This window comes from Phycodurus eques, chromosome 6 (genome assembly GCF_024500275.1).
Source record: "Phycodurus eques isolate BA_2022a chromosome 6, UOR_Pequ_1.1, whole genome shotgun sequence".
Taxonomy (NCBI): domain Eukaryota; kingdom Metazoa; phylum Chordata; class Actinopteri; order Syngnathiformes; family Syngnathidae; genus Phycodurus; species Phycodurus eques.
In genome coordinates this window covers 13,243,997-13,266,615 of record NC_084530.1, presented here as the reverse complement: position 1 = coordinate 13,266,615, position 22,619 = coordinate 13,243,997, and the positions used below count along the sequence as shown (strand labels likewise).

At 40.3% G+C, this 22,619-nt stretch overlaps 3 protein-coding genes across 4 annotated transcripts; 2 read left to right on the top strand and 1 right to left on the bottom strand.

Moving 5' to 3' along the window:
• Positions 1–231: 231 nt before the first annotated feature.
• Positions 232–5,911, top strand: fgf8b (fibroblast growth factor 8b). Its single transcript, XM_061680509.1, has 5 exons — positions 232–290; positions 389–425; positions 927–1,107; positions 2,699–2,805; positions 5,213–5,911. The coding sequence occupies exons 1-5, from the start codon at positions 232–234 to the stop codon at positions 5,501–5,503; spliced, it is 675 nt and encodes a 224-aa protein (XP_061536493.1). The 3' UTR covers positions 5,504–5,911.
• Positions 5,912–8,190: 2,279 nt separating this feature from the next.
• On the bottom strand, positions 8,191–12,080 carry dpcd (deleted in primary ciliary dyskinesia homolog (mouse)). The gene is made up of 7 exons (XM_061680508.1): positions 12,036–12,080; positions 11,840–11,956; positions 10,857–10,937; positions 10,635–10,759; positions 10,400–10,533; positions 9,852–9,954; positions 8,191–8,578 (listed from the first exon to the last, which is right to left on the bottom strand). Exons 1-7 carry the CDS (start codon positions 12,043–12,045, stop codon positions 8,474–8,476), a joined length of 675 nt encoding a protein of 224 aa, XP_061536492.1. The 5' UTR covers positions 12,046–12,080; the 3' UTR covers positions 8,191–8,473.
• Positions 12,081–12,416: 336 nt separating this feature from the next.
• On the top strand, positions 12,417–17,723 carry poll (polymerase (DNA directed), lambda). 2 transcript variants are annotated; one of them, XM_061679602.1, is made up of 9 exons: positions 12,417–12,473; positions 13,330–13,448; positions 13,527–13,821; positions 14,052–14,157; positions 14,292–14,627; positions 15,028–15,201; positions 15,464–15,592; positions 16,503–16,671; positions 16,854–17,723. In XM_061679602.1, the coding sequence occupies exons 2-9, from the start codon at positions 13,337–13,339 to the stop codon at positions 17,213–17,215; spliced, it is 1,683 nt and encodes a 560-aa protein (XP_061535586.1). In that variant the 5' UTR covers positions 12,417–12,473; positions 13,330–13,336; the 3' UTR covers positions 17,216–17,723. The 2 variants fall into 2 exon arrangements, with proteins under 2 accessions (XP_061535586.1, XP_061535587.1); XM_061679603.1 differs by lacking the exons at positions 12,417–12,473; positions 13,330–13,448 and having other exon boundaries at positions 13,618–13,711.
• The last annotated feature ends 4,896 nt before the right edge of the window (positions 17,724–22,619 follow it).

Below are 22,619 nucleotides of genomic sequence, written 5' to 3'. Positions count from 1 at the left end.
TGTCACGTGAACGCCAACGCTCATCCCGGACTTTCATTTTGGATTGTCACCTTGAAAACATTTGGACGGATTTGAATGGAATGGAGTTGCGGACCTTCACCTGCAAAGGACTCTGAGGGGTTTTGGACCACTTCATTCCCACCAAACAAGTGGCGCTTAAAACTGAGCTGATTCCGAAGCAGGGGGAACTTCATTTTTGGAACCTTCCAGCAGCGAATCAGCGGAGTATTCATGAATCAATTTTTCAATTACTACAAGATGAGGCTGAGAGCATCGAGGTTAGGTTATCTGTAAGTATACATTGAAATAATACACGTACAATACACTCGAATTTTTACGAATGTTAGGTTGGCCAGCTAATTCACTTTCATTCTTTTCCCTCCAACAGATTACTCCAGTTCACAGCAGTTTGCTTTTACGCACAGGTAACACATTTTCACCTCAGTATGACCTCTTGATATGAACTCAAATAGTACGATTAATTCAGAACAATTAAACGGGGAGCTATGTGGGCACGACATTGGACGTCCGTACATCTGCAGTGCGCTGCAGTAATAATGAAAACGTTTTATTAGGGGGGCTCTGGCAATTGGCAACAATTCAAACATCTTGAAAAGTGGCAAGATCCCACTTTGACAGGTGATTGTTAAAACATATGTGGCTGGCTGTATTGAGGGCGGGGGGAGTCAAGAAGGGGGTGAAAGATCACTGCTGGTAAAGGAAAATAACGAGCAGGGGGAATGTCATCCCCGAGAGTCCCAGAATGAATCCTGAAAAGAGACGCAAACGCATTGTCAAATACATAATAAGTCATCATCGTAATTGAGAAGAATAAAACGTTTGCAATCCTTCACAATGGTCTTTCTCCACACTTGCTGAAATGTGACGAACTAAAACCAACGCGCGTGCTTGCTGTTGTCCTGCAGAACACAGTGCAGTCTCCTCCGAATTTCAAGCACCACGTCACCGAGCAGAGTCGGCTGTCGGACCGCATGAGCCGCCGGTTGACTCGAACCTACCAACTGTACAGCCGGACCAGCGGGAAGCACGTCCAGGTGCTGTCCAACAAGAGGATCAACGCCAACGGAGACGACGGAGCGGCGCACGGTACGACAGCGGCACACACAAAGAGCGGCTACCTTAACACCGAGACACAAATAACGGCACGTCTACACGGCCGGAGAACGGGGAATTCATTCCAATGCATTCAAATGCAGCATACAGTAGGAGTGTCCACAACGTTAGCTATAGGCCTATACAAAGTTAGTCAAACCGAACATTATTAACTTTATATACTTATTAAGATGGGTGAGGTCAAAGTGTCTCGACGTTTCTTGCTAAATGGATTTGTTCTTTTCATGTCGGAAGAAAGTCTGGACAGAAATTGCAATTTTCCTTCAATTTGAAGAGATATTACAAGCACCTTTTCACAGAATCCCTTTTCTTAACATTAATTTAACAATCTATTTGCTTGCCACAATTTTCCGTGACTCTTGATTTGAAATGTGTTGGGCAATTGTGTACGTGTAAATTATATATGACATAATTTATAAGGTTGTTTTTTTTTTTATTATTTTGGTTTTTTTTACAGCCCTCTGAGAGAAACCATAGCCGTGGTCCTCGACAAAGGTTTGACACCCTATATGTCAGGTGTACCGTGGCCTGTCATTTATATGTGGAATTGCACATATTTGAATAAGCTATACATGCAAAAATTGAGCTTTGTGATGAACTGCTTTATTAACTATATGTTTGATGATGTCAGACCTTTCGGAGCCTATTTACTTCAAAAGATGGTGTGAAGTCTTGCAGGGGTTTTAAAAGTGAATCCACCAATAAAACAGCATCTCAAAAATGTGGTGGTTGAAATCCAACAATGCGCAAACTGTAATGTGGTAAAACGCAGCAGTTTCATTACTGTCGGTTTTGGCTGCTTCGAGAACAACGTTCGACATAGGAGAACCATTGAGCGATTGCAACAGACGCAGAGGAAGTTAAGCATCAACATCTTTTGCGAGTTATTTTGTGTGCTGGTGGTCTACTGTACTTTGAAGGACCTCTGGTAGACTATCGTGGAAAGGAATACTGTACTTTGCAAAGGTCCTGACTCGGAGTGGGATACGTTGTCTTTTCACCACACAGCCACTGTCCATCTCGTCAATGTCTACTTTTTGGAGGCTCATTATATAGATAACTTGCATTGCTTTAATACAGAACTCCATTAAAAAAAAAACAGAAGTGAGGTCAGCGTATTCACTTCCTTGTTTTGTGTAATCCTTTGTCTTCTGGATTTCTCTACCCACACCCGCGTTCTCACACACACCTACTAAGTGGGTGTCAGTCTTGTAAGTGGCCCAAATCCGCCAGTGGCACTTTGCTTCCCCCGTTATTGAAAGTGCATCACAGCACAGCATTTACTGAACTTGCTACATCATCCCAGCCTTTTTAGAACACCTTTTTTGTCTCCTGGATTATAAAGGAAAGAGGGAGTGTATGTCATCTTTGCAATTTTGACCCATTTGGACAGGGTGTTTTCAAATCTCAGTGAATGTCCTTTAATGATGACACATCCCATCCTCCAGTGTTCATTTTGTTCATTCAGAAAAAAGAAGACAGAGGTCATTGGTGTCACTGTAACGTCTTGTATAATTGCTTGCACCACATCTTCTCATTACTTGCTTTGTGTTTGCCTGTGCAGCTAAGCTCGAGGTGGAGACGGACTCTTTTGGGAGTCGTGTGCGGATCAGAGGGGTGAAGAGCGGATACTACATATGCATGAATAAGCGAGGGAAGCTGATTGGGAAGGTGAGCGGCACAGTGAGTCTTTAAATGACAAAAATGGCATGGCACAAACCACTTATGGAGGCTATAGATCCGGAACATGCCAGTATTGTTCTCTTACGGTCTGATGTGCTTTTTTAAAAACCCATTTTTTCTCTAACAACTGCAATCCCACAAGTCACACAAACTTTTGTTATCAAATTTCACAAATGAAATAATGCTACATTTGACATTGTTCAGAAGTCAGAAATATCGAACTTGAAGCTTACAAGGTCCAACAGCAAATAGTCCCAGTCAAAACTAAACTACTAACCAATAATAATAAACTGTTTGCAAGTTGTTTCTGAATGAATAATTTGACTGTCTGCAGTCCTGAAAACAAACACAATTATTTTTTTTGTCTGCATTGATCATTTTTATAGGACATTTTACCAAATATCATCATGCAGAGGATATACATACACATGTAATTACACACATAACCAGCTGTGTTCAGATAAATAAAAAAAAAAAAAAAAAAAACAGTTTATAAGAATATAGCTTATATATTCATTCATTCATCTTCCGTTCCGCTTATCCTCACTAAGGTCGCGGGCATGCTTGAGCCTATCCCAGCTATATCCGGGCAAGAGGCGGGGTACACCCTGTGATGGTTGCCACCCAATCGCAGTAGCTGTTATATAGTGTTCCTAATTATGATGCATATAGGATTTACGTTGCAAAAACAATAAGTAAGCAAGCAAGTCACAGTTTTTATGCATATTGAGGGAAAAGAAGGATCTTTCTGCTGCTGAAGTGTGGAATAGTCCATTGGCTTGACCAAAAAAATTAAAACCCTGGACAATTCAAGAATATCTTTGTACTGTTAAAAGCATTTGTCCGACTCAGAGAGCAAATGGTTTTGTTCCGATAAAGGCTTACAAACAAAGTGTCTGTAAGGCAAACGCCTCGTTTTAAGAGAGCAACTGTTAAAAAGCCACTGATGAGCAGCAACCAGGTATTTAAAGCTGTTGGTATCGCTGGAGACTCAAGAAAGTCTCAATGTAGGATCTTCCAAAAACTTGCAGTCACGCATTAAACTGTATTTCGGCCACACCTAACCAATGGTGAAAAGGAGAAACCTTTGCAGTGGCCTCAGGAATACATAAAGTCTATTTTCAAACAGTTTTAGTCACATATTAATGTAGCGCAACTTTTAATGGTTAAAGATGGATAGAGATGTGGATAGTTGGTGGATGGCCGCCTTGTCCCAACAAGGCTGTGACATCAACATATAAGTGACACAGCGATGTTTTGGGCGGGAATAACGGGGAGTCAGATGGTATGCTTGAGTTAGTTAGTTTCAGACTGATTATTTCCTACCATGGTATAAAAAGAATTATACCTTAAAATAATTGTAATGCAAGACAGTGCATCTTCCCAAGATGCAAAAATACCATTGATGGTAAACTACAAATTGGTATAAAGGGAAACTCTCCTGGTGTGGCTGGATGAGAGTTGTATTGAAGAGTGGCTCCTATATTGATGTACAGTCACTTGTATGTATTGACAGACTTCTTTACAACTTGTTTTTTTTTGCATCATAATTTGGAACACGTCTGGAAAAGTTTGCCCAGCACTTATTTCCAGGCAGATTTCACAAGGCTGAAGTATAACTGCCCAATTGGCAGATGAAAAAAATATGCATATTGCAGCCATGTCCACGAAGCTGTTTGAATGACAAACTATCTGACAGGAACAGGGCTTTAGACAGACTGACTCCAAAAACAGCATTAAAAGAATTAAGAGACAAATTCATGAATTGTAAATTTCAATCACTATTCTGTATCAAGTTTAAAGTATATACGAGGGGGCGAAAGAAAACACAGACTATGAGATCTGCCGTGAATGCACAGTAAGTATATATCGTGTTACCCCACACATTCGTGATTCACGACTTGCTGATATAAAAGTAATGCTTTGCCGCCATCTTGTGGCATTTTGGTGCCAAAGAACCTCTAGACATTGAAGCGAGTTAAGGCTCATAATTTTGACAAAAGTAGTGCTTTGCTGCTATCTTGTTGCATATTGGTTCCAAGGAACTATGTTGACATGCGCTGAGGAGCTTCATTAAGATAAAAGTAGCAGGAACTATGTTGTCGTGAGTTGAGGCGGGTCATTAAGACAAAGGTAGTGCTTTGCCGCCATCTTGTGTCTTCCATAGGCAATAATAAACATTTTGGAGGGGCATCAATTGCTTGCGGATTTGACCAATTTACGGCAGGACTGAGTCCCTTTACAACGTGAATAGTGGGGGAACACTGTACTATGACAACCTAAAGGCTTTTATAGCTTTAACCTAAGTATTTCTATTGTATGATGGAATAAATATTTCGACTTTCTGAGAGTCAAAATGCATCTGCATCATGCTACTTCTCTCCTTTCTTTCCAGAAGAAGGGAAGAGGCAAAGATTGCATCTTTACGGAGATTGTTCTGGAAAATAACTACACAGCGCTCCAGAATGCCAAATACGAGGGCTGGTACATGGCTTTCACACGCAAGGGCCGTCCAAGGAAGGCCTCAAAGACCAAGCAGCACCAGAGAGAGGCCCACTTCATGAAGCGGCTACCTAGGGGGCACTTGCTGAGTGAGAGAAGACCATTTGATGTTCTTCCACTCTCTGTTCTTCCTTTAAGCAAGCGGACTAAACATTCCCATCAGCAGCGCTCAGTGGGCCGCTGAGGGCCGACAACATGGACAAATCATCACGGACAAACCACTACGAGAGGGGAAAAAAAACAAAAACTATTCACCTTTCACAGTCAAATGCCACTTTATCTCTCATTCGGTGGACTCCTTTTGTCATTCTTTGCTCTGGATTTTGTGTACATATTGACTGTCTAATATGATAATTATTCCCAATTTAGTGAGAAGGCATTAGATAATGATTTTTCTCATTAAATTCATGGGAACAGACTGCTTGGTTAGAAGTTCAGTGGCAAAGAATGTTTCATGTACAATGAAGCTAGACATGGCAGCTATCTCTGTTTATATTGATATGTGTCAGTTGACATTCTAATTTCCTTGAGGTCATTTTGGACAATTTTTCAACATATATGAATATATTTTTACTGTAAAAAATGTAAATTACATCAAATGGATATTTATTGTAGAGTGTATATTAAAACCACTAAAGAATCCATTCAAAAGCATCTTGGCTTTTCTCTTTTGATTGTTTTGGAATCAAATAAATGTTTGGTTCCCCAAAACTGTTGTTCCCCCCTTCAAGTTGGAGACCCAGATAACTGAGGGGCAATATCTGTGACAGGCCACACAGTTGAATGTGCTCAGCAAGTGAGACTTGGGCCTGAATGGCTGGAGCTACGCACTAAAAGCGTTGAGGTCAGCCCACCATTTTGGGCCAAACAAAGGTTACCACCATGTAGTTGCATTTCTCACGATCGCACACCATAACCCTCTGATCAAATGGGCCTTTGTGAAAGCTCATATAAAAGGGCATGTTATACAATAGTGGGTTCGAATAATAACACGAGGAGGGGTCAGTTATCAAAAAGAAGCCAGTCACACAGGGAGGGGTTGGAGGGAAGGCTGGGTGAAGAAAAAACACCAGGGCCTGTGTGGCGAAATGTGGCATGGACTGAAAGAGGGGGAATGGCTGGGAAGAGGCATTTGGGAGTGAAAGGGAGGCAGAAAAAGGAATCCTCTTCCCAGAAGCAGTTGAGCATGACCTTCAGAGGCCTAACGACAGGGGAGGAAGAAGACCCTGAACACAAGGACCTGGCTTCATTCGCAATACATGAGCTGGATGCTCAGTTAGTTTGCTGCTGTTTAAGAGCAGTATGCGCTTTGAAGTCAGTAATGTCTTCAAGTTTTCGAGAGAATTGACGACGGCTGCGTGATCTTCACAACGCGAACAGAATCAGATTAAATGAGCATGCATTTCTGTTAAGCGACAGTCAACAACAACATATCATGCAAAAAAAATTGCAAAACAATAGAGAAGGACGGTTATTGCTAGATTACTGTTGCACAATAAACACCATTGTCAGAGAGGCCAATGGGTTGAATTGTTTTTGGAAATAATCCGCAATAGAAACATTGTATATTAAAATATTATTTTCCCTTTGGAAGCCAAAACTCAAAAGTATTCTCAGTTTTTACAACATTTGAGAACTTTCTCAGACACAATAAAGCACGACATTGGGTTCATAACTGGATGTTGTTTTTTTTGTCACTGTGCCTGCCTGAGGTCCGTGCAGTGACGAAGTCGAAAACATTGGCGAGTCTTGCAAAAAGTTACTCCAGAAATATGGCCAACATGCTCCGCTGAAAACATTAATCATATGCCATCGTTTCAAGGGGTTTTGGGTTGGAACATAATAGATTTACGTATTAAAAAAACATTTTCAAACACATCTTTTTGTTTTGAAGGTTTTTTTTGTAATCCCGGATTCTTGCATTTAAAAAAAGTACATACTTTAAAAAACTAAACAAAGGCCAGTCCTTCTACAACACTTGTTGTTGTGACTTACGGCCCGTCCCCAACAGCGGTCAACACAGTGAGTCATTCGCATGATTTCTTTGGTACAGTTTTTACACAGGCTGCCCTTCCTGTGGGAATTGACCCCACGCCGTCGGCATGAAAGTGAGCAGCATGTACCAAGTCCTTCCACAACACAAGCATTGCAAAAACATGGAGATAATTTGCCGTGCACGAAACATTAGTATGACAATAATGTAATGCTCTGCTCTACTTTCAAAGCAGATGTGGGGATGGGTAAACTATTACCAAATTCTGGCAGATGGGATGGATAAACAACATCAAAAAGGTTGTTTGGATAACCCGAAAAATTGTGTATTCTACAAATTAAAGGCCATGACTTGTCATTTGATATCATACTAATTGCTTGGGACAACTTCACGCACAGAAAATGTTGACAAAATATTTGTGCCATGTGGACAACAATATTATATCAATTTGGAACAAAGTCTTGTGTATTGTTTTGTACTTAACCCACATTTTTGTCAATAATGTTGACCACAAGACTAAAGTCTCATGAAACCTCTAGGGTTGCATGGAAACAGTTAAAACAGTACATATACTAGCTAGCTCGATCGCCAAAACTTCACAAATGGCTTTCAGGGTAGCCCACGATACGCAAGGAACATGCAAGTATTCAGTTTACACAAACGGGACGTCCTCATAACAGTGACCCTGGAATGAACAGGGATGGGTTATTGTGTGTTTTGAGTGCTTTACAAGGACATCAATGAAAGGAGGGTGGGTAGGTTCTGTGACTCCCATCAAGACCACAGTGCACTGGGTTTGAGAGGGAGGCACGACTTCATGTAACATGAAGTCATATTAAGATAGTGTTCTGATCTAAACTTTGGAAACAGATTTGAAATTTTTGAATGAGAGAAACATTTTATAAAGGCTCGTCAGTGTTTTTTTATTTTAACACATTCACTGCCATTGATGGCTTTAGAAGTTAAATATCCATGTTAACTGGGAAGGCTGGCAGTGAATGAGTTAATTGTACAGGTGAAGAACAAGAGAAAGAAAGTATTTATCAGATGAAATATCTACGAACAACATGTCAGGAGAGTCTAATCAAACATGTATTCAATACATTTAAACATTGAGCTCACATATGACCAGTTTTTGCCATTCTCTCTGTCCTTCAGAATTCACTGAGTTTTGCAGTCAGTGTCCCCTTCACTCGTCCCCTTTAGCTTCTTCAGCTCCTTCATCAGCTCCTGCTCAAGATTTAAAATCTCTTTGGGTTTCTTGTACTGTACAAAGAGATGGCAAAGAGATGAGAGGAAAACTTCATTAGCGTTCAATAAGGTTTTACTGTTTCAACTTGCACGCCTTCATTAAACAAAGATAACATTGTAACTTCAAAACATAGTCTAAACAGGCTATAGGATTTATTCTTTTTATTCCAAACGATAGTATACACGCACAAGAGACCAATTAAAAGACAACAGTGTGTAATTGGGTGGAGAAGAATGAATAAAGATGCATCACCACAGCACTACAATTCAATTAAAACTAATCAATTCCACTTATGTTCTAGGACGGGTGTCCTATGGAGCATTTACATTATTAAGAGTCCTGTAATATTTGTTGCATTCATTTTGCTGCTGCCCCAAATGTATAATGAGATATAATAAAATAAATGTCCTTTTTTAATTTTAACAATTTTGTCAGTTGCATTAATTTAGCCATTTTTTAAAGATTGATTAATTTAATGTATTTACTTGTATTTATTTTGTATTCATCTATCTCAATAAATAACTGAATAATTTATTCACTGTAAATGGAAAAAATTTGAAAAAAACATTGACATGCAAATTTAGATTTTCTATTACATAACTGAAATTAATTAAAACATAAAAATAGCCAACTAATTCATTATATTACATTCAAAACAAAGGAATTAATTCTCATTTTATTGTTAAAATAATTTATTTTACATATTTTACATCCGCATTTGTGTGTGTGTGTTTGTTTTACGTCATCTTCAAATGACCTGCCCGAGCTGTCCAGTTTAAAAATAAAATGCGACCCTTGAGCATAAAAGTTTGGGAACACTTGCTGTGGGGCAAGGATAAAGAGAAATGCAGCATCAATTTCGAATCCAGATGGAAAAGATCTAAACTGCAACTGCATTTAGAGCTACATGAAAAAACATCCCACGGTGTATGTCAATACACGCTAACATGCACCGTATGTATGATGAACAGTCTAATCGATGTGAATGTCAATGGTTGTCTCTCTCTATGGATCAGCCCTGTGACAGGGTAGTGATCAGTCCGAGGTGTCCCCTGCCTCTCACCCTATCAGCTTCAATGGGCTCCAGCTTCCTTATGATCCGCACAGGATATGCATGATACAGAAGTGCGACTTGTTATGAAAAAGTATGAGGGTGGTATGAGTCAGGTCTTAATCATAAGAATGTCTGGGAAGACTGTCCGTTTATGCCACAGAAAAGGATGTTGGGCAATATTACGACATATTAAGTAAGGTATGGATGCGTCAACATTTTTGCTGTACACTTACAGTGACTATCAAAGTGTTGTTTGCATGAGTGAAGCTTAAAGCGGAGTTGTCCAGTGGAAGTTGACTGCGATCCAGATCAGGAATACCAAATTTCTTGTAATACCTGGTAATGCACAGAGGATAGCTTTAGTCTTGAGAACAGTGATTCCCAACCATTAGTGTGCTGTGAGAAATTATCAGGTGTGCCCCGAGAATTCATTACGATTATTTCACTTATTTGGTCCGAAAAAAGAAAAAAAAGGCACCATAAATAATGTATCTTTGTTCAACCATCAATGCCGGCGACATATAGTGACAGGCAGAACAATTAAATGCTCTTCCACTAGATGGCATAAAGTACATATTTAACCTGTTTATCCACTTTTAGTGACATTTTTGTTTGGCAGTATCTTATGAGGTTTTTTTTTAATGTAAAATATGTGCTTTGGCTCAATAAAGGTTGGGTAAACACTGGTATAAACTAATGTAGAGCAAACAGTGCCATCTATAGGAATAATACTCGGGTTACAAGGAGTGGGAGTGTCAAGAGTGTATTCAAACGTAGTTACTTTTTGTTTGAAGTTTTTATGACAATACATCTTTCAGGTGGCTGGGCTGAAACATTATAGACATCTTTGGGGTGGGGAAGGTTCCGGATTCTCCACTGAAAACTGCTCTTTGTATCTTTACGCGTAAATACAGGCTGTAGAAATAAAAAGGACATCTCTCTCAGCCAGTGTCAAAGATATACAGTCCAACTGTAACCCAATATGTTGGAGTCAAGACCGTAGAGTGCAAACATACATTGGAGCAGTTCTCTTTTAGCATCTCAGCATCCGAAGAGGTGACAGGACCAACAAGCGGCTCCCCAACTTCAACCTGCCATTGACCCAGCGCTCCAAGTGTGCTTTTGAGACGCCACTTTCGTACTGCAAAGCCCCAAATGTACAAATGCCCAAAATACATAATCTCATAGGCGGAGGGGGAATCATGGCTAGTGGAGGACGTATGCTGTGCATTGCTTACCAACAAGTTCATCTGTTCTTAAATCATACTCTTCTGCCATTTCTTTTCCATCTGCAAAGAGGTAGTGGATCTTCCTTTTCCCTTATGTTTTGGAATGGAAAAATGTGAAAATTAGGACACAAATTGGCATAGTCATCTCAGTCCTCGTTACCCATGATAACATTCACACCCTAGCCAATCAACTCATACAGTATAACAGCCATCAATTTGCTATTAGGGATTAGGGTAGCAGGTGAGCCGGAGTCAATCCCAGATGACATTTAGCAAAAGCCCCCCCTGGACTGGTCACCAGCCAGTCACAGGGTACATATAAACAAACAATCACACCTATGGCCAACTTGGTCCCCACTGAACTAAACATGCACATAACTGGAATGTGTGAGGAAGCCAGAGTAGCCTGGCTGAAGAGAACCCACACAAGCATGAGGGGAACATGCAAACTCCACACTGGAAGACGTGTGTGAACCTCAGCACTATGAAGCTGATGTGCTAACCTAGTACTACTCCACCATCCTGCCTTCATATAATAATGGTCCACCATGCTGCCAACATATAACAATGGCTTTTAAAACTCATTTTGCAGCCATCCAAGAAGTCCTGTGTCAGTCACAGCCAGGCTTTGGCCTTTAAAACACTTCTTTAAATCGTATGAGCTAAGTAATTTTCAAGTCGTTGCTACTATTATGTTCTAAAGTAAAAACTCTGAAGCATCATGCCAAAGTGGAGAAAAACAAAACATCCAACAAATGGCTGCACACTCAGATTTAACGAGTACTGCTTAGTGGCGTGTAACCATTGATGGTGAATAAGGTGGTTTCTGTATTTTTATTTAATCGTGCATTCTCTTTACGAAATTGTGTGACTTGCAAGCACGGTTTGTGGTCTGACCATTTGAGTACCCCGCTCGCGTCCAAACAAAGTCAAAATACAATATTGTAGATCTCGTCAACGGTCGACACCAAAAAAAATTCAACAAAACTCACCATCGTGAATCAAAGAGGTTTTCTTCGCCGATTTTAGATTGTCGATCCAGCTTTGCACAGCCATGTTTGTGTTGTGCAGAGAAACTTCCGGAATCAAACCGTAACCACAGTAACTCACTGCAAATGAAAATACATTTGGAGCTGAATTTATAAATAAATACAAGTATAAACTTATATATATTTTTAAATATCATACATTTACACATGTCCTGTAGAAAGTTGTGTTTGGTTTCACAGGGTTTGCGCATGTCATCTGACATTATCAAAATGCGTCCCGGGCTGCCGGCCGTATTAAAATCCAATAATAATCGTAAAAATTATGTCGTTTCGTCTGCATATTTTCTGATAGGTACTTAATGCATCTTTTGACACAAAGCAAATATTTTAACTAAAGGGCAGGATCGCTATGCAAATATCATTCGAATAACAAACTGAAACACTTAAAAATGTAGAAAACATTGCAAAAAAGCATATAGTCAGAATGCGTCGTTGATTATTTTAGTTCAAAGAAAAAAACGAGGAGTAAAAAACAAATCAATGATTTAAAACAAATAAACCGGAAGTGCTTGCTGGTCTATTTTTATTTTTTTTAATTTTTTTTTCATATCCGAAAGGTTCCTTGTGCAGGAAGGGGGTAAGTAAACATATTAGTAATCGGTTTTGAAATGCTTACTATGCATCTTAATTGTACATTGGTTGTCGGAATGAATAAATACACTGCCACGTTTTCTGATCAATCTGAATAAGTACATTTTGCCTGCAACGTCAGCGCAAGCTAAAGTTAGCCGTTGTATAATGTCAAGGTAGGCGTGCATTTTTAAATCAGTTTTGTTTAAACAGCCGAGGTGCTGCATACTGCTAACATACTCTCGTTCATATGTGTTATATTTGAAGTTCATTGCGTTCACGGTGGATTCTTTAGCCCTGTGATTATGTATATCATTGTAGAGACGGCTGTGGAATTGTTATCATAATAAAAGAGCATAATGTGTTAAATGCTTCTTGTTTACTACCAGCACATTGTTGAGAGATTGTGGACAAACGTATTAAGACACATATCTTACTTATTTGCTTTGTCAATTTGCGGCGGAAGTTTAATCTTAAACTTGGTAAGACATTGTTGAACATTGTTATGTAAACCAGCAAAAAAAAAAAAAAAAAAAAAAAAAGTGTAAGAAGCAAGGTGCATATAGGGTATGGATGAATGAGTTTTGTGTGGAAAAACTAATAATTGCCTATACATTTGTTCAGATTGTGTGTGACATGAATTTAATTTGGTATACAAGAAGCATAATGTGTCTGGTCAATTTTGTCAGTTTTTTTTTTTAATTGTGTGCTACATTCCTAGTTTTAGAATAGTTCTGATGACTACCTAATACTAAAAACACCATATTTGGCCAATAAAAGACAACCTTAACTATGTTAACTCTGAAAGCTTTACATTGTATGTATGACCATGTCTATACTTGTAAATCACGTTCATTTGCCAGCCTGAAGATGGAACCATCTCATGGGATTTGGAAAGCTTTCCCCAAAGTTAAAAGGGCCCGAGTTCAAGGAAAGGATTCCCCTCCTTTAAAGAAGAAATCTGCTGAATATGATGTCACAGGTTGGTATTTTTTGTTTTGGATTTATGGCAGCTCATGTACCACATTTCATTGTGTTCTTTGTATCTCCCTTTTCTTAGGAAATACCTTTAATGGTACCTCAGTGTACATCCTGCCTGCTGGAATAGGAAATGCAAGATGTCAAATATTCCAAAGACAAATTCAACGGAATGGAGGCCAGACAGAGAGGTCTCTGTGTGCTAGTGTCACTCATGTTGTCGTCGATGACAATATGGAGTGTGACAGGGCTCTGCGTCTCATCAAGGTAGATGCAATGCCTTCTGGAGTCCGTCTAGTGAAATGCAGTTGGTTAAGCTCGTGTATCAGTGAGAAACAACTCTTGGATGAATCAAGCTACAGTCTTTTACCGAAGAGGTAATGCCTATCATTGCTTTGTCTGCTGTGGTTAAATCTCAGTAAATGCAGGTTTCCATGCATTTGTATCTTATTATGGTTGTAGTCTATATTATACTTAATATAGAGACACAAATTCTATTGTTACTAGTGTCGTCTTCTCTGCATTAAGGAGGAGACCCTTTTGACTAACAGTAGACGTCATCTTTGTCCTGTTATTGTCAGTCTTTTGATATATTTTCTCATTTTAGGGATTCTGAAACTCAACTAGAAAAAGACTTGCTGACTGACAAATCCGCTGCTGAAATGCTAAGCCCAGCGTGTGATCAAAGCAAGCAAGGGGAGACATTACATTTGGTCAGTGTCTGGTACATTTAAAGAAAGGTCTTGCAAGTAACTTATCAATTACACCATTTTCCAAGTAGTGGTAATGTGGTCATTGGCAGAAAGAACAGGTCCTTATCAAAACCATGCAATCTACTGTATTTCAGAGTGTATCCGACAAAGAAGATATGCAAGGAGAAGAAGATGGAGTCTGTCAGAGTCACCTGGAAGCCCTCATCACAGGTCAATGCCGCAAAGAAGATGCCCCTGGGTCCAGCCTTGATCCTGGTCGAGACACTACCACTCATATGGTGGTCTCAGGGAAGTGGGTCTGCGCCCAGTCTTCTCAGTCCAAAAGTAATAACTTCAACAAGCACATCACCGACAAATTAGAACAACTGGCTAAGGCTTATACACACCAGGGAGACAAGTGGAGGGCTTTGAGCTACTCCAAGGCTGTCAATGCATTAAAGAGGTATCACAAGGCGGTCACATCGTATCAGGTAAGCTTATGGAGATGAAATAGATACTGTATAAATGTATCGTAGCTGTAGACACAGTCACAGTGGAGCGGATAACATTTCCAGGAATCAAGCTCAAGAAAGACAATGTTTTATTGCATTGATATGTAACTGAATTTGAAATATAAGATTTGTCCTTATGTGCAATTACAGACACATACACGTGTAATGTACTGTATATGTATAACGTTCTGTCACTATACTTATTAAAACTGGCAGAATTTGATGTAATAGCACAACTGTCATGTATGTATATTTTTTTTAGAGTTGTGATAATTAGTATTCATTTATTTATTGTTATACAATGTATAATGTATCGTGTATTGTTTCCTCCATTCACAAGATGCAAGGATCCTTTCATTTTCTCTTTCCTTTGTTTCAGGAGGCATGTGTCATCCCAGGAATTGGTAAACGCATGGCAGACAAAATTGATGAAATCATGGAAAGTGGTCATCTGCGCAAGCTAGATCACATTGGAGAGGCTGTGCCAATATTGGAGCTTTTCACTAACATTTGGGGCGCAGGAACAAAAACAGCACAGCTTTGGTACCAACAGGTGAAACATCCACTCTCCATCCTTCATTCTTTATGCAGCTTCAACATAATTAAATGACTATAATCTAAGTATGAAGAAGATAATCCATTTCAGTCATAGAAGCATAACCAAGTAACAAACTTGAAATAAAAACAAAGCCATTGTACCCCTTCAGCCAGGCCAATCTCTAGATTGAGAATTTCTTTTATAGTAGTTCCAGAATTGTAATAGTTTTAGAGGAATCAATGTTGTCATGGATTTTCAATATTTTCTTATTCGTCAGGGATTCCGCACTTTGGAGGACATTCGCACAAAAGCCCACTTGAGCAACACTCAGAAAATAGGACTCAAGCACTACAATGACTTTCTAGATAGAATGCCAAGGGAAGAAGCTGCAGCCATTGAGAAAGTGGTAAATACATCTATCTTCATTTATCTCTGACAACATATGGTACGCTTCCCACTCTGAATCCCCCCCCCACCCAAAAAAATGGACGCAAAATTGAAATTACGTGGCCAGTTTCTAATTTCTTGATGAGGAAAGCAGGCAACACAGAGGAGTACCCCAAAAGTAAACAACCTCTTAATACCTGCATCTGAAATAAGCCAGATACCTTTCCCCTCCAGGGCACTGAATATTGCGTGACTTAATTCCTTGTAATGATGCATTGTATGTAGTGATTTTTCCTTCCAGATCTAATAGAAAGTGCATGTGAGCTATGACTAAAGCATGTACACTCCCTGGAACACGCTAATGGAATACTGTTTGTGATGATTCAACATTCTAAACTCCCATCATTTAGTATGCACCACATTGAAAACCCTCTTTTAAGCAATTTAGGGAGACATTGAACATTTTTATTATTATTTTATTATTATTATATGGATAAAATAATTGGGACAAACTTCAGGCTAGACTGTTGCCATTTACTCTTCATTCTTCATGCTACTGAGAAAATGACATGCTTCCAACTTTGTGGAATAGTTTCGGGAAGGTCAAAGTGCACAAATCGAATTAAGGCATGGTTGCTTTGTTGTACAGGAACTTGAGGGCCCTGACATCTGCCCCATCAAACATCTTTTTATGAACTAAAGCAAGTTGGGAGCCAGTGATTCATAATCTTAAGAATGGACAAGAATTCCACATGCACTCCAAAATCATATAGAAGGTTTTTCCATAAGAGCAAACTATTATAACGGGAGACTAACTCCACATTTCTACCATTTTCAGTCCCTGCAATGGACAGATCTTTTTGTCCATAACGATCACACAGGTCCAGGTTTGATTATGTTTAAGGTATTTCCTTCTTGCTATGTGGCAGGTGAGGCATGCAGCCCAAGAAATTGATCCCGGCCTGGTGGTAATGGCATGTGGCTCGTACCGCAGAGGAAAGAGCACATGTGGAGACGTCGATGTGCTGATATCACAGCCTGATGGAAAGTCCCACAAAGGTGTATTCAGCAACGTGCTCCAGAGCCTCCATGACACTGGTAAGATAGGTCACATTTACAGTATTAATGTAACAGTCGGGATCATAATGTCTTCTTAATGCACTAACACAATACTGTGTGGGAAGATATTAATGCAATTTATAAGGCATTTACAATTAAGTAGACAGTTTTTTTCAACCATATTATTTGATTTGTTTCCTATTCTTTATTATTTCCTCAAGGCTTTTTAACAGATGACCTAGTGAGCCATGAGGAGAATGGAAAGCAGAAGAAATACATGGGCGTATGCCGCTTGCCAGGACCAGACCGCCGTCATCGCAGGCTGGATGTCATTGTAGTGCCCTACAATGAGTTTTCCTGTGCTCTCATGTATTTTACTGGCTCTGCACACTTCAACCGCTCCATGAGGGCCCTGGCAAAGACAAAGAACATGAGCTTGTCAGAGCATTCGCTTAACCAAAGTGTGGTGCGTCAAGGTAGTGCCAAGGTTTATGCTGGCACTCCACTACCTACACCCACAGAAAGCGCCGTTTTTAATCATTTGGGTATACCATACAGACAGCCTTGTGAAAGGGACTGGTGATGGTTTACAATTGCAATGCTTTTGTTCTTTTTATAAATTTAAGGCAGTTGAACTCTCTTCACACTAGACTGAGTAGAAAGTTGATCTTATTTGACAGTTCAAAGGGAGCGCCAACACTGAATCATCTGCTGAACTACATATACAAGAATGCACAAATGTCAAATACTGGCTTCGCAAGCTGAGTTTGAAATAGCTTGATAAACATGCAAATAAAACATTAAATTTAGGTTTTATCTGTACACCATTTTCCTGAGCTGATAAAATGAAATGTAAAACCCTGTTGCTGCCACTTGAAATTAAACAAGTAATCATGAAAGCTTTCACTAATACAAATTGTTCAACAATGAATGGAATGTTTTAGACTTCATGTACACACAGTAGGAAATTGGTGAAAGAGGTGCTTAAATATTGCAGCTGCATGCATCCCTAAAAAAACTTAATTTACAGTACCACCAATTGTGCAAGTTCTCCCACTTAAAAAGATGAGAGAGGCCTGTAATTTTCATCATCGGTATACAGTGGGTACTGAAAGTATTCAGACCCCCTTAAAATTTTAAAACTTTTTTTTATATTGCAGCCATTTGCTAAAATCATTTGTTCATTTTTTCGACAATGTACACACAGCGCCCCACATTGACACAATTTTTGCAGATTTCTTAAAAAAGAAAAACTTAAATATCACACACCCATAAGTATTCAGACCCCATTGCTCAGTATTTAGTAGAAGCACCCTTTTGAGCTAATATGAGTCTTTTTGGGAATCATGCAACAAGTTTTTCAGTGATCTGCAGTGAAAGCAGGGAGTTTTTCAGTGATCTGCAGTGAAAGCAGGGAGCAGGTGGAGGAACAGTTAGAAAGATGGAGGCATGCACTGGAAAGCAGAGGAATGAAGATTAGCCGAAGTAAGACAGAATATACGAATGAGAATATATGAATGAGAGGAGGGGTGGGGGAAGAGTGAGGCTACAGGGAGAAGAGATCGCAAGGGTGGAGGACTTTAAGTTGGGGTCAACCGTCCAGAGCAATGGTGAGTGTGGTCAGGAAGTGAAGAAACGGATCCAAGCAGGTTGGAACGGGTGGAGGAAGGTGTCAGGTGTGTTATGTGACAGAAGAATCTCTGCTAGGATGAAGGGCAAAGTTTATAAAACAGTGGTGAGGCCAGCCATAATGTACGGATTAGAGACAGTGGCGCTGAAGGTGGCGGAAATTAAGATGTTGAGGTTCGCTCTCGGTGTGACCAGCTTGGGTAAAATTAGAAATTAACTCATCAGAGGGACAGCCAAGGTTCGATTTTTTTGGAGACAAAGTTAGAGAGAGCAGACTTTGATGGTTTGGACACATCCAAAGGAGAAATAGTGAGTATATTGGTAGAAGGATGATGAGGATGAAGCTGCCAGGCAAGAGAGCTAGAGGAAGACCAAGCAGAAGGTTGATGGATGTCGCGAGGGAAGACATGAGAGCAGTTGGTGTTCGAGAGGAGGATGCAGGGGATAGGCTTACATGGAAAAGGATGACGTGCTGTGGCGACCCCGAAAGGGACAAGCCGAAAGGAAAAGAAGAAGATGCAACACGTTTTTCACGCCTGGATTTGGGGATCATCTGCCTTGCAGATCCTCTCCAGTTCTGTCAGGTTGGATGGTGAACGTTGTTGGGCAGCCATTTTCAGGTCTTTCCAGAGATGCTCAATTGGGTTTAAGTCAGGGCTCTGGCTGGGCCATTCAAACACAGACACGGTTCTGAAGCCACTCCTTCGGTATTTTAGCTGTGTGCTTAGGTTCATTGTCTTTTTTGAAGGTGAACCTTCGGCCCAGTATGAGGTTCTGAGCCTTCTGGTGAAGGTTTTTGTCCAGGATATACCTGTAATTGGCCGCATTCATCTTTTCTTCAATTGCAACCAGTCTCCCTGTCCCAGCAGCTGAAAAACACACTCACAGCATATGATGCTGCCACCGCCATGCTTCACTGTTGGGACTGTATTGGACAGATGATGAGGAGTGCCTGGTTTTCTCCACACATCCCATTTATAATTTAGGCCAACAATTTCTATCGTGGTCTCATCAGACCAGAGAATCTTATTTCTTGGAGTCCTTCAGGTGTTTTTTTTTTTTTTAGCAAACTCCATGCGGGTTTTCATGTGTCTTGCACTGAGGAGAGACTTCCGTCGGGCCACTCTGCCATAAAGCCCCGACTGGTGGAGGGCTGCAGTGATGGTTGACTTTCTAGAACTTTCTCCCATCTCCCGACTGCATCGCTGGAGCTCAGCCACAGTGATCTATGGGTTCTTCTTTACCTCTCTCACCAAGGCTCTTCTCCCCCAATTGCTCAGTTTGGCCAAACGGCCAGCTCTAGGAAGGGTTCTGATCGTCCCAAATGTCTTCCATTTCAAGATTATGGAGGCCACTGTGCTCTTAGGAAGCTTGAGTGCAGCAGAATTTTTTTGTAACCTTGGCCAGATCTGTGCCTTGCCACAATTCTGTCTCTGAGCTCTTCAGGCAGTTTCTTTGACCTCATGATTCTTATTTGCTCTGCATGCACTGTGAGCTGTAAGCTCTTATATAGACAAGTGTGTGGCTTTCTTGTGTGGATGTTGTTGATAAATGCCTTTTGCTTTGCTTAGTAGAGTTTCAAGTTATACTTACGGGTGTAGCGGTGAACTGTCTTTACTGACATTGGTTTTCTGAAGTGTTCCTGAGCCCATGTGGTGATATCCTTTACTTTACACATTGAGGTCGGTTTATGATGCAGTGCCGCCTGAGGGATCGAAGGTCACGGGAATTCAGTGTTAGTTTTCGGCCTTGGCACTTACATGCAGTGATTTCTCCAGATTCTCTGAAACTTTTGATGATATTATGGAATGTAGATGATGAAATTCCTAAATTCCTTGCCATTGTACGTTGAGGAACACTGTCCTTAAACTGTTCGACTTTTTTCTCACGCACTTGTTCACAAAGAGGTGAACCTCGCCCCATCTTTGCTTGTGAATCACTGAGCAATTCAGGGAAGCTCCTTTTATACCCAATCATGCCACCCACCTGTTCTCAATTAGCCTCTTCACCTGTGGGATGTTCCAAACAGGTGTTTGATGAGCAGTCTTTTTTGCCGCCTGTCCCAACTTTTTTGGAACGTGTTGCAGCCATAAAATTCTAAGTTAATGATTATTTGCTAAAAACAATAAAGTTTATCAGTTTGAACATTAAATATCTAGCCTTTGTAGTGTATTCAATTAAATATCGGTTGGACATGATTTGCACTGTTACAAGTTATTACCCACAGTAGTTTCATAATATTGTATAGGTTGTAAAGAACTGAAAATAGCCATTTGTTGAATGTACAGTGTAGAAAGGTCATATTTAATCGAATCAAAAGCTATTTCAAATAAAATTATCTTAACAGGTCAAGTTACACGTCACTTCCGCGTCCACACATCGGTGACGTAAGTGGGTTGTGTCACATACGCCACTGCCTGCTTCCGTCTTCGCGACCGTCTCCGCAGTAAACCTGATGTGCAGTTTTGCTTTTCAATGTGTTTTTTGATGCACAAAATGGACATTTTTAGCTGCAATGCGAAACCGCTTTATTCGAGCCATGCACACATACATAGGTAAGCAATGTTGTGCATCTGTGGACACAATTAACTTTTTCACCGAGATAAATTAATCTTTTGATGCTATTTTAATTTATTGAGATGGACCTATAACTTTACCTGTGACAACTGACAATGCCAGGAATATAGATAATGCTGTCACGGCTGCTGGGCTAGTTATGGTATCGCTTTTTTAAGGAGCTATTTATTTGTAAAATATACTCTGTTGCTAAGAATGCACCACAGCAGATACAGCTATTTTTTAATTACCATATTATTTTTACATGTTGGTAATTTCAAAAAATTATTATTATTATTTTTTTAAAGGCAAGAAAAGTTCTGTTTTTTTGCATCGAAAAAATATTGAAACGTAACCATGTATAGCTGGCTGTAGAGAATGTCCACATGATGAGATGGAACAGTTTCAAGAAGAAGCTGAAACGGCCATCCTCCAGTCGTCTCACAAACCCTCTAGCTTCTCTCACAGTGATTTGATCAAACTCTCCTGAGTCCCTGATGGTTGCACAACACTGGAGCAGGTCTTCTTTGTGCTCAAAAACAGTGTTCACAGCTTGGCTGTGGAAGTTCCACCTCACTGTGCTTGCTCTTGGGTGTCTGTGGGCCACCACGCTATCAACCACAGCATTTCTTTTTGGAGATCTTGGAGAAAATGCAGTGATCGAGCCAAGTCTGAGAAGAAATTACTCACTTTTGGGATATGTGAAGGCACCTTCTGCATGATGAGGTTCAGTTTGTGAGCATAGCAATGGACATACTGAGCGTTCCCATATATATCCTGAACCTTCTTTTGCACACTACCTGTGGCTCCTCTTTTGACACTTGCACCATCATATGCTTACGAAATGGGCTTGCTCTTCTGGTCATCACGCAGAATTGAGCTCAGCCTATCCAGAAATGCTGTGGCAATGGAATAAGCTGAGAGGGATGAACTAAAAAAAAACTCTCTTGGACATGATGAGCTTTGTCAATGTAGCGGACCACAATCACCAGCTCGGCAGAAAAAGAACACTGTTGAATTAATCACATCTTTCTTGCGAAGTTCTATTGTCACAAATGTAAATTTGCTATGGTCAAACCTATTTTCTGTGTCGTGAAGCGATTGGCTGGCGACCAGTTCAGGGTGTACCCCGCCTCTCGTCCGAAGATAGCTGGGATAGGCTCCAGCACGCCGGCGAGTGAGGATAAGCGATACAGAAAATTGATGGATGGGTGATGAAAGAACTGGAACTGTATTTAATGTACACATCTGCTGCTAAAAACAAGAAACCTGTCAAAATCTTAACATTTTGCTCTCAGTGGTCACAACAGTGTTTTTAATTTTATGGTATTTAATTTTTATGCGTGACCCTCGGCATGTTTCCTTTTTGTTTCTGTTTATTGGTCCTATTTATTCATGCGATATTTACCCATCCTGTTGCAGCTTCTGCTGTAATATTGTGTTTGATATACTGTTGGATGCAGATTGAAAGATCTGTCTATCATCACTTTCTGGAGATTTAAATTGCTGGCGTCAAACTGAACCCAACGATGAAACGATGTTAGTAAATGTGAAAGTTAGATGGGGGTTAAAAATAGAATCAAGCTTTTGTTCCTGTGGATTCGCAAGAGTTCCTTGGGAAAGTCGCACGACATAGTGATTGGTTGGCTTCCAGCGAGTTATCCAATGGCGGTTCAGTCCGCTAAACCAGTGCCATCCACGCAAATGTTCAGTACGTCCTTCACGTTGCTCACATGGATCGCGTCGAGGTGATCACGCCCCGCCCCGCCCCGCCCCAGCAGAGCAGACACAAGCAGAGCCCT

Excerpts from the sequence above, each read along its gene's own strand:
- poll (XM_061679602.1), top strand. The coding sequence starts at position 13,337 with ATGGAACCATCTCATGGGATTTGGAAAGCTTTCCCCAAAGTTAAAAGG. Across the intron at positions 14,158-14,291 it reads AAGGGGAGACATTACATTTG|AGTGTATCCGACAAAGAAGA; the intron begins GTCAGTGTCTGG and ends ACTGTATTTCAG. Across the intron at positions 15,202-15,463 it reads CACAGCTTTGGTACCAACAG|GGATTCCGCACTTTGGAGGA; the intron begins GTGAAACATCCA and ends CTTATTCGTCAG.
- dpcd (XM_061680508.1), bottom strand. Across the intron at positions 10,938-11,839 it reads AACCTCTTTGATTCACGATG|GGAAAAGGAAGATCCACTAC; the intron begins GTGAGTTTTGTT and ends CCAAAACATAAG. Across the intron at positions 9,955-10,399 it reads ATAAAAACTTCAAACAAAAA|GTATTACAAGAAATTTGGTA; the intron begins GTAACTACGTTT and ends GTGCATTACCAG.
- fgf8b (XM_061680509.1), top strand. The coding sequence starts at position 232 with ATGAATCAATTTTTCAATTACTACAAGATGAGGCTGAGAGCATCGAGG. Across the intron at positions 291-388 it reads GCATCGAGGTTAGGTTATCT|ATTACTCCAGTTCACAGCAG; the intron begins GTAAGTATACAT and ends TCCCTCCAACAG. Across the intron at positions 1,108-2,698 it reads AGACGACGGAGCGGCGCACG|CTAAGCTCGAGGTGGAGACG; the intron begins GTACGACAGCGG and ends TTGCCTGTGCAG.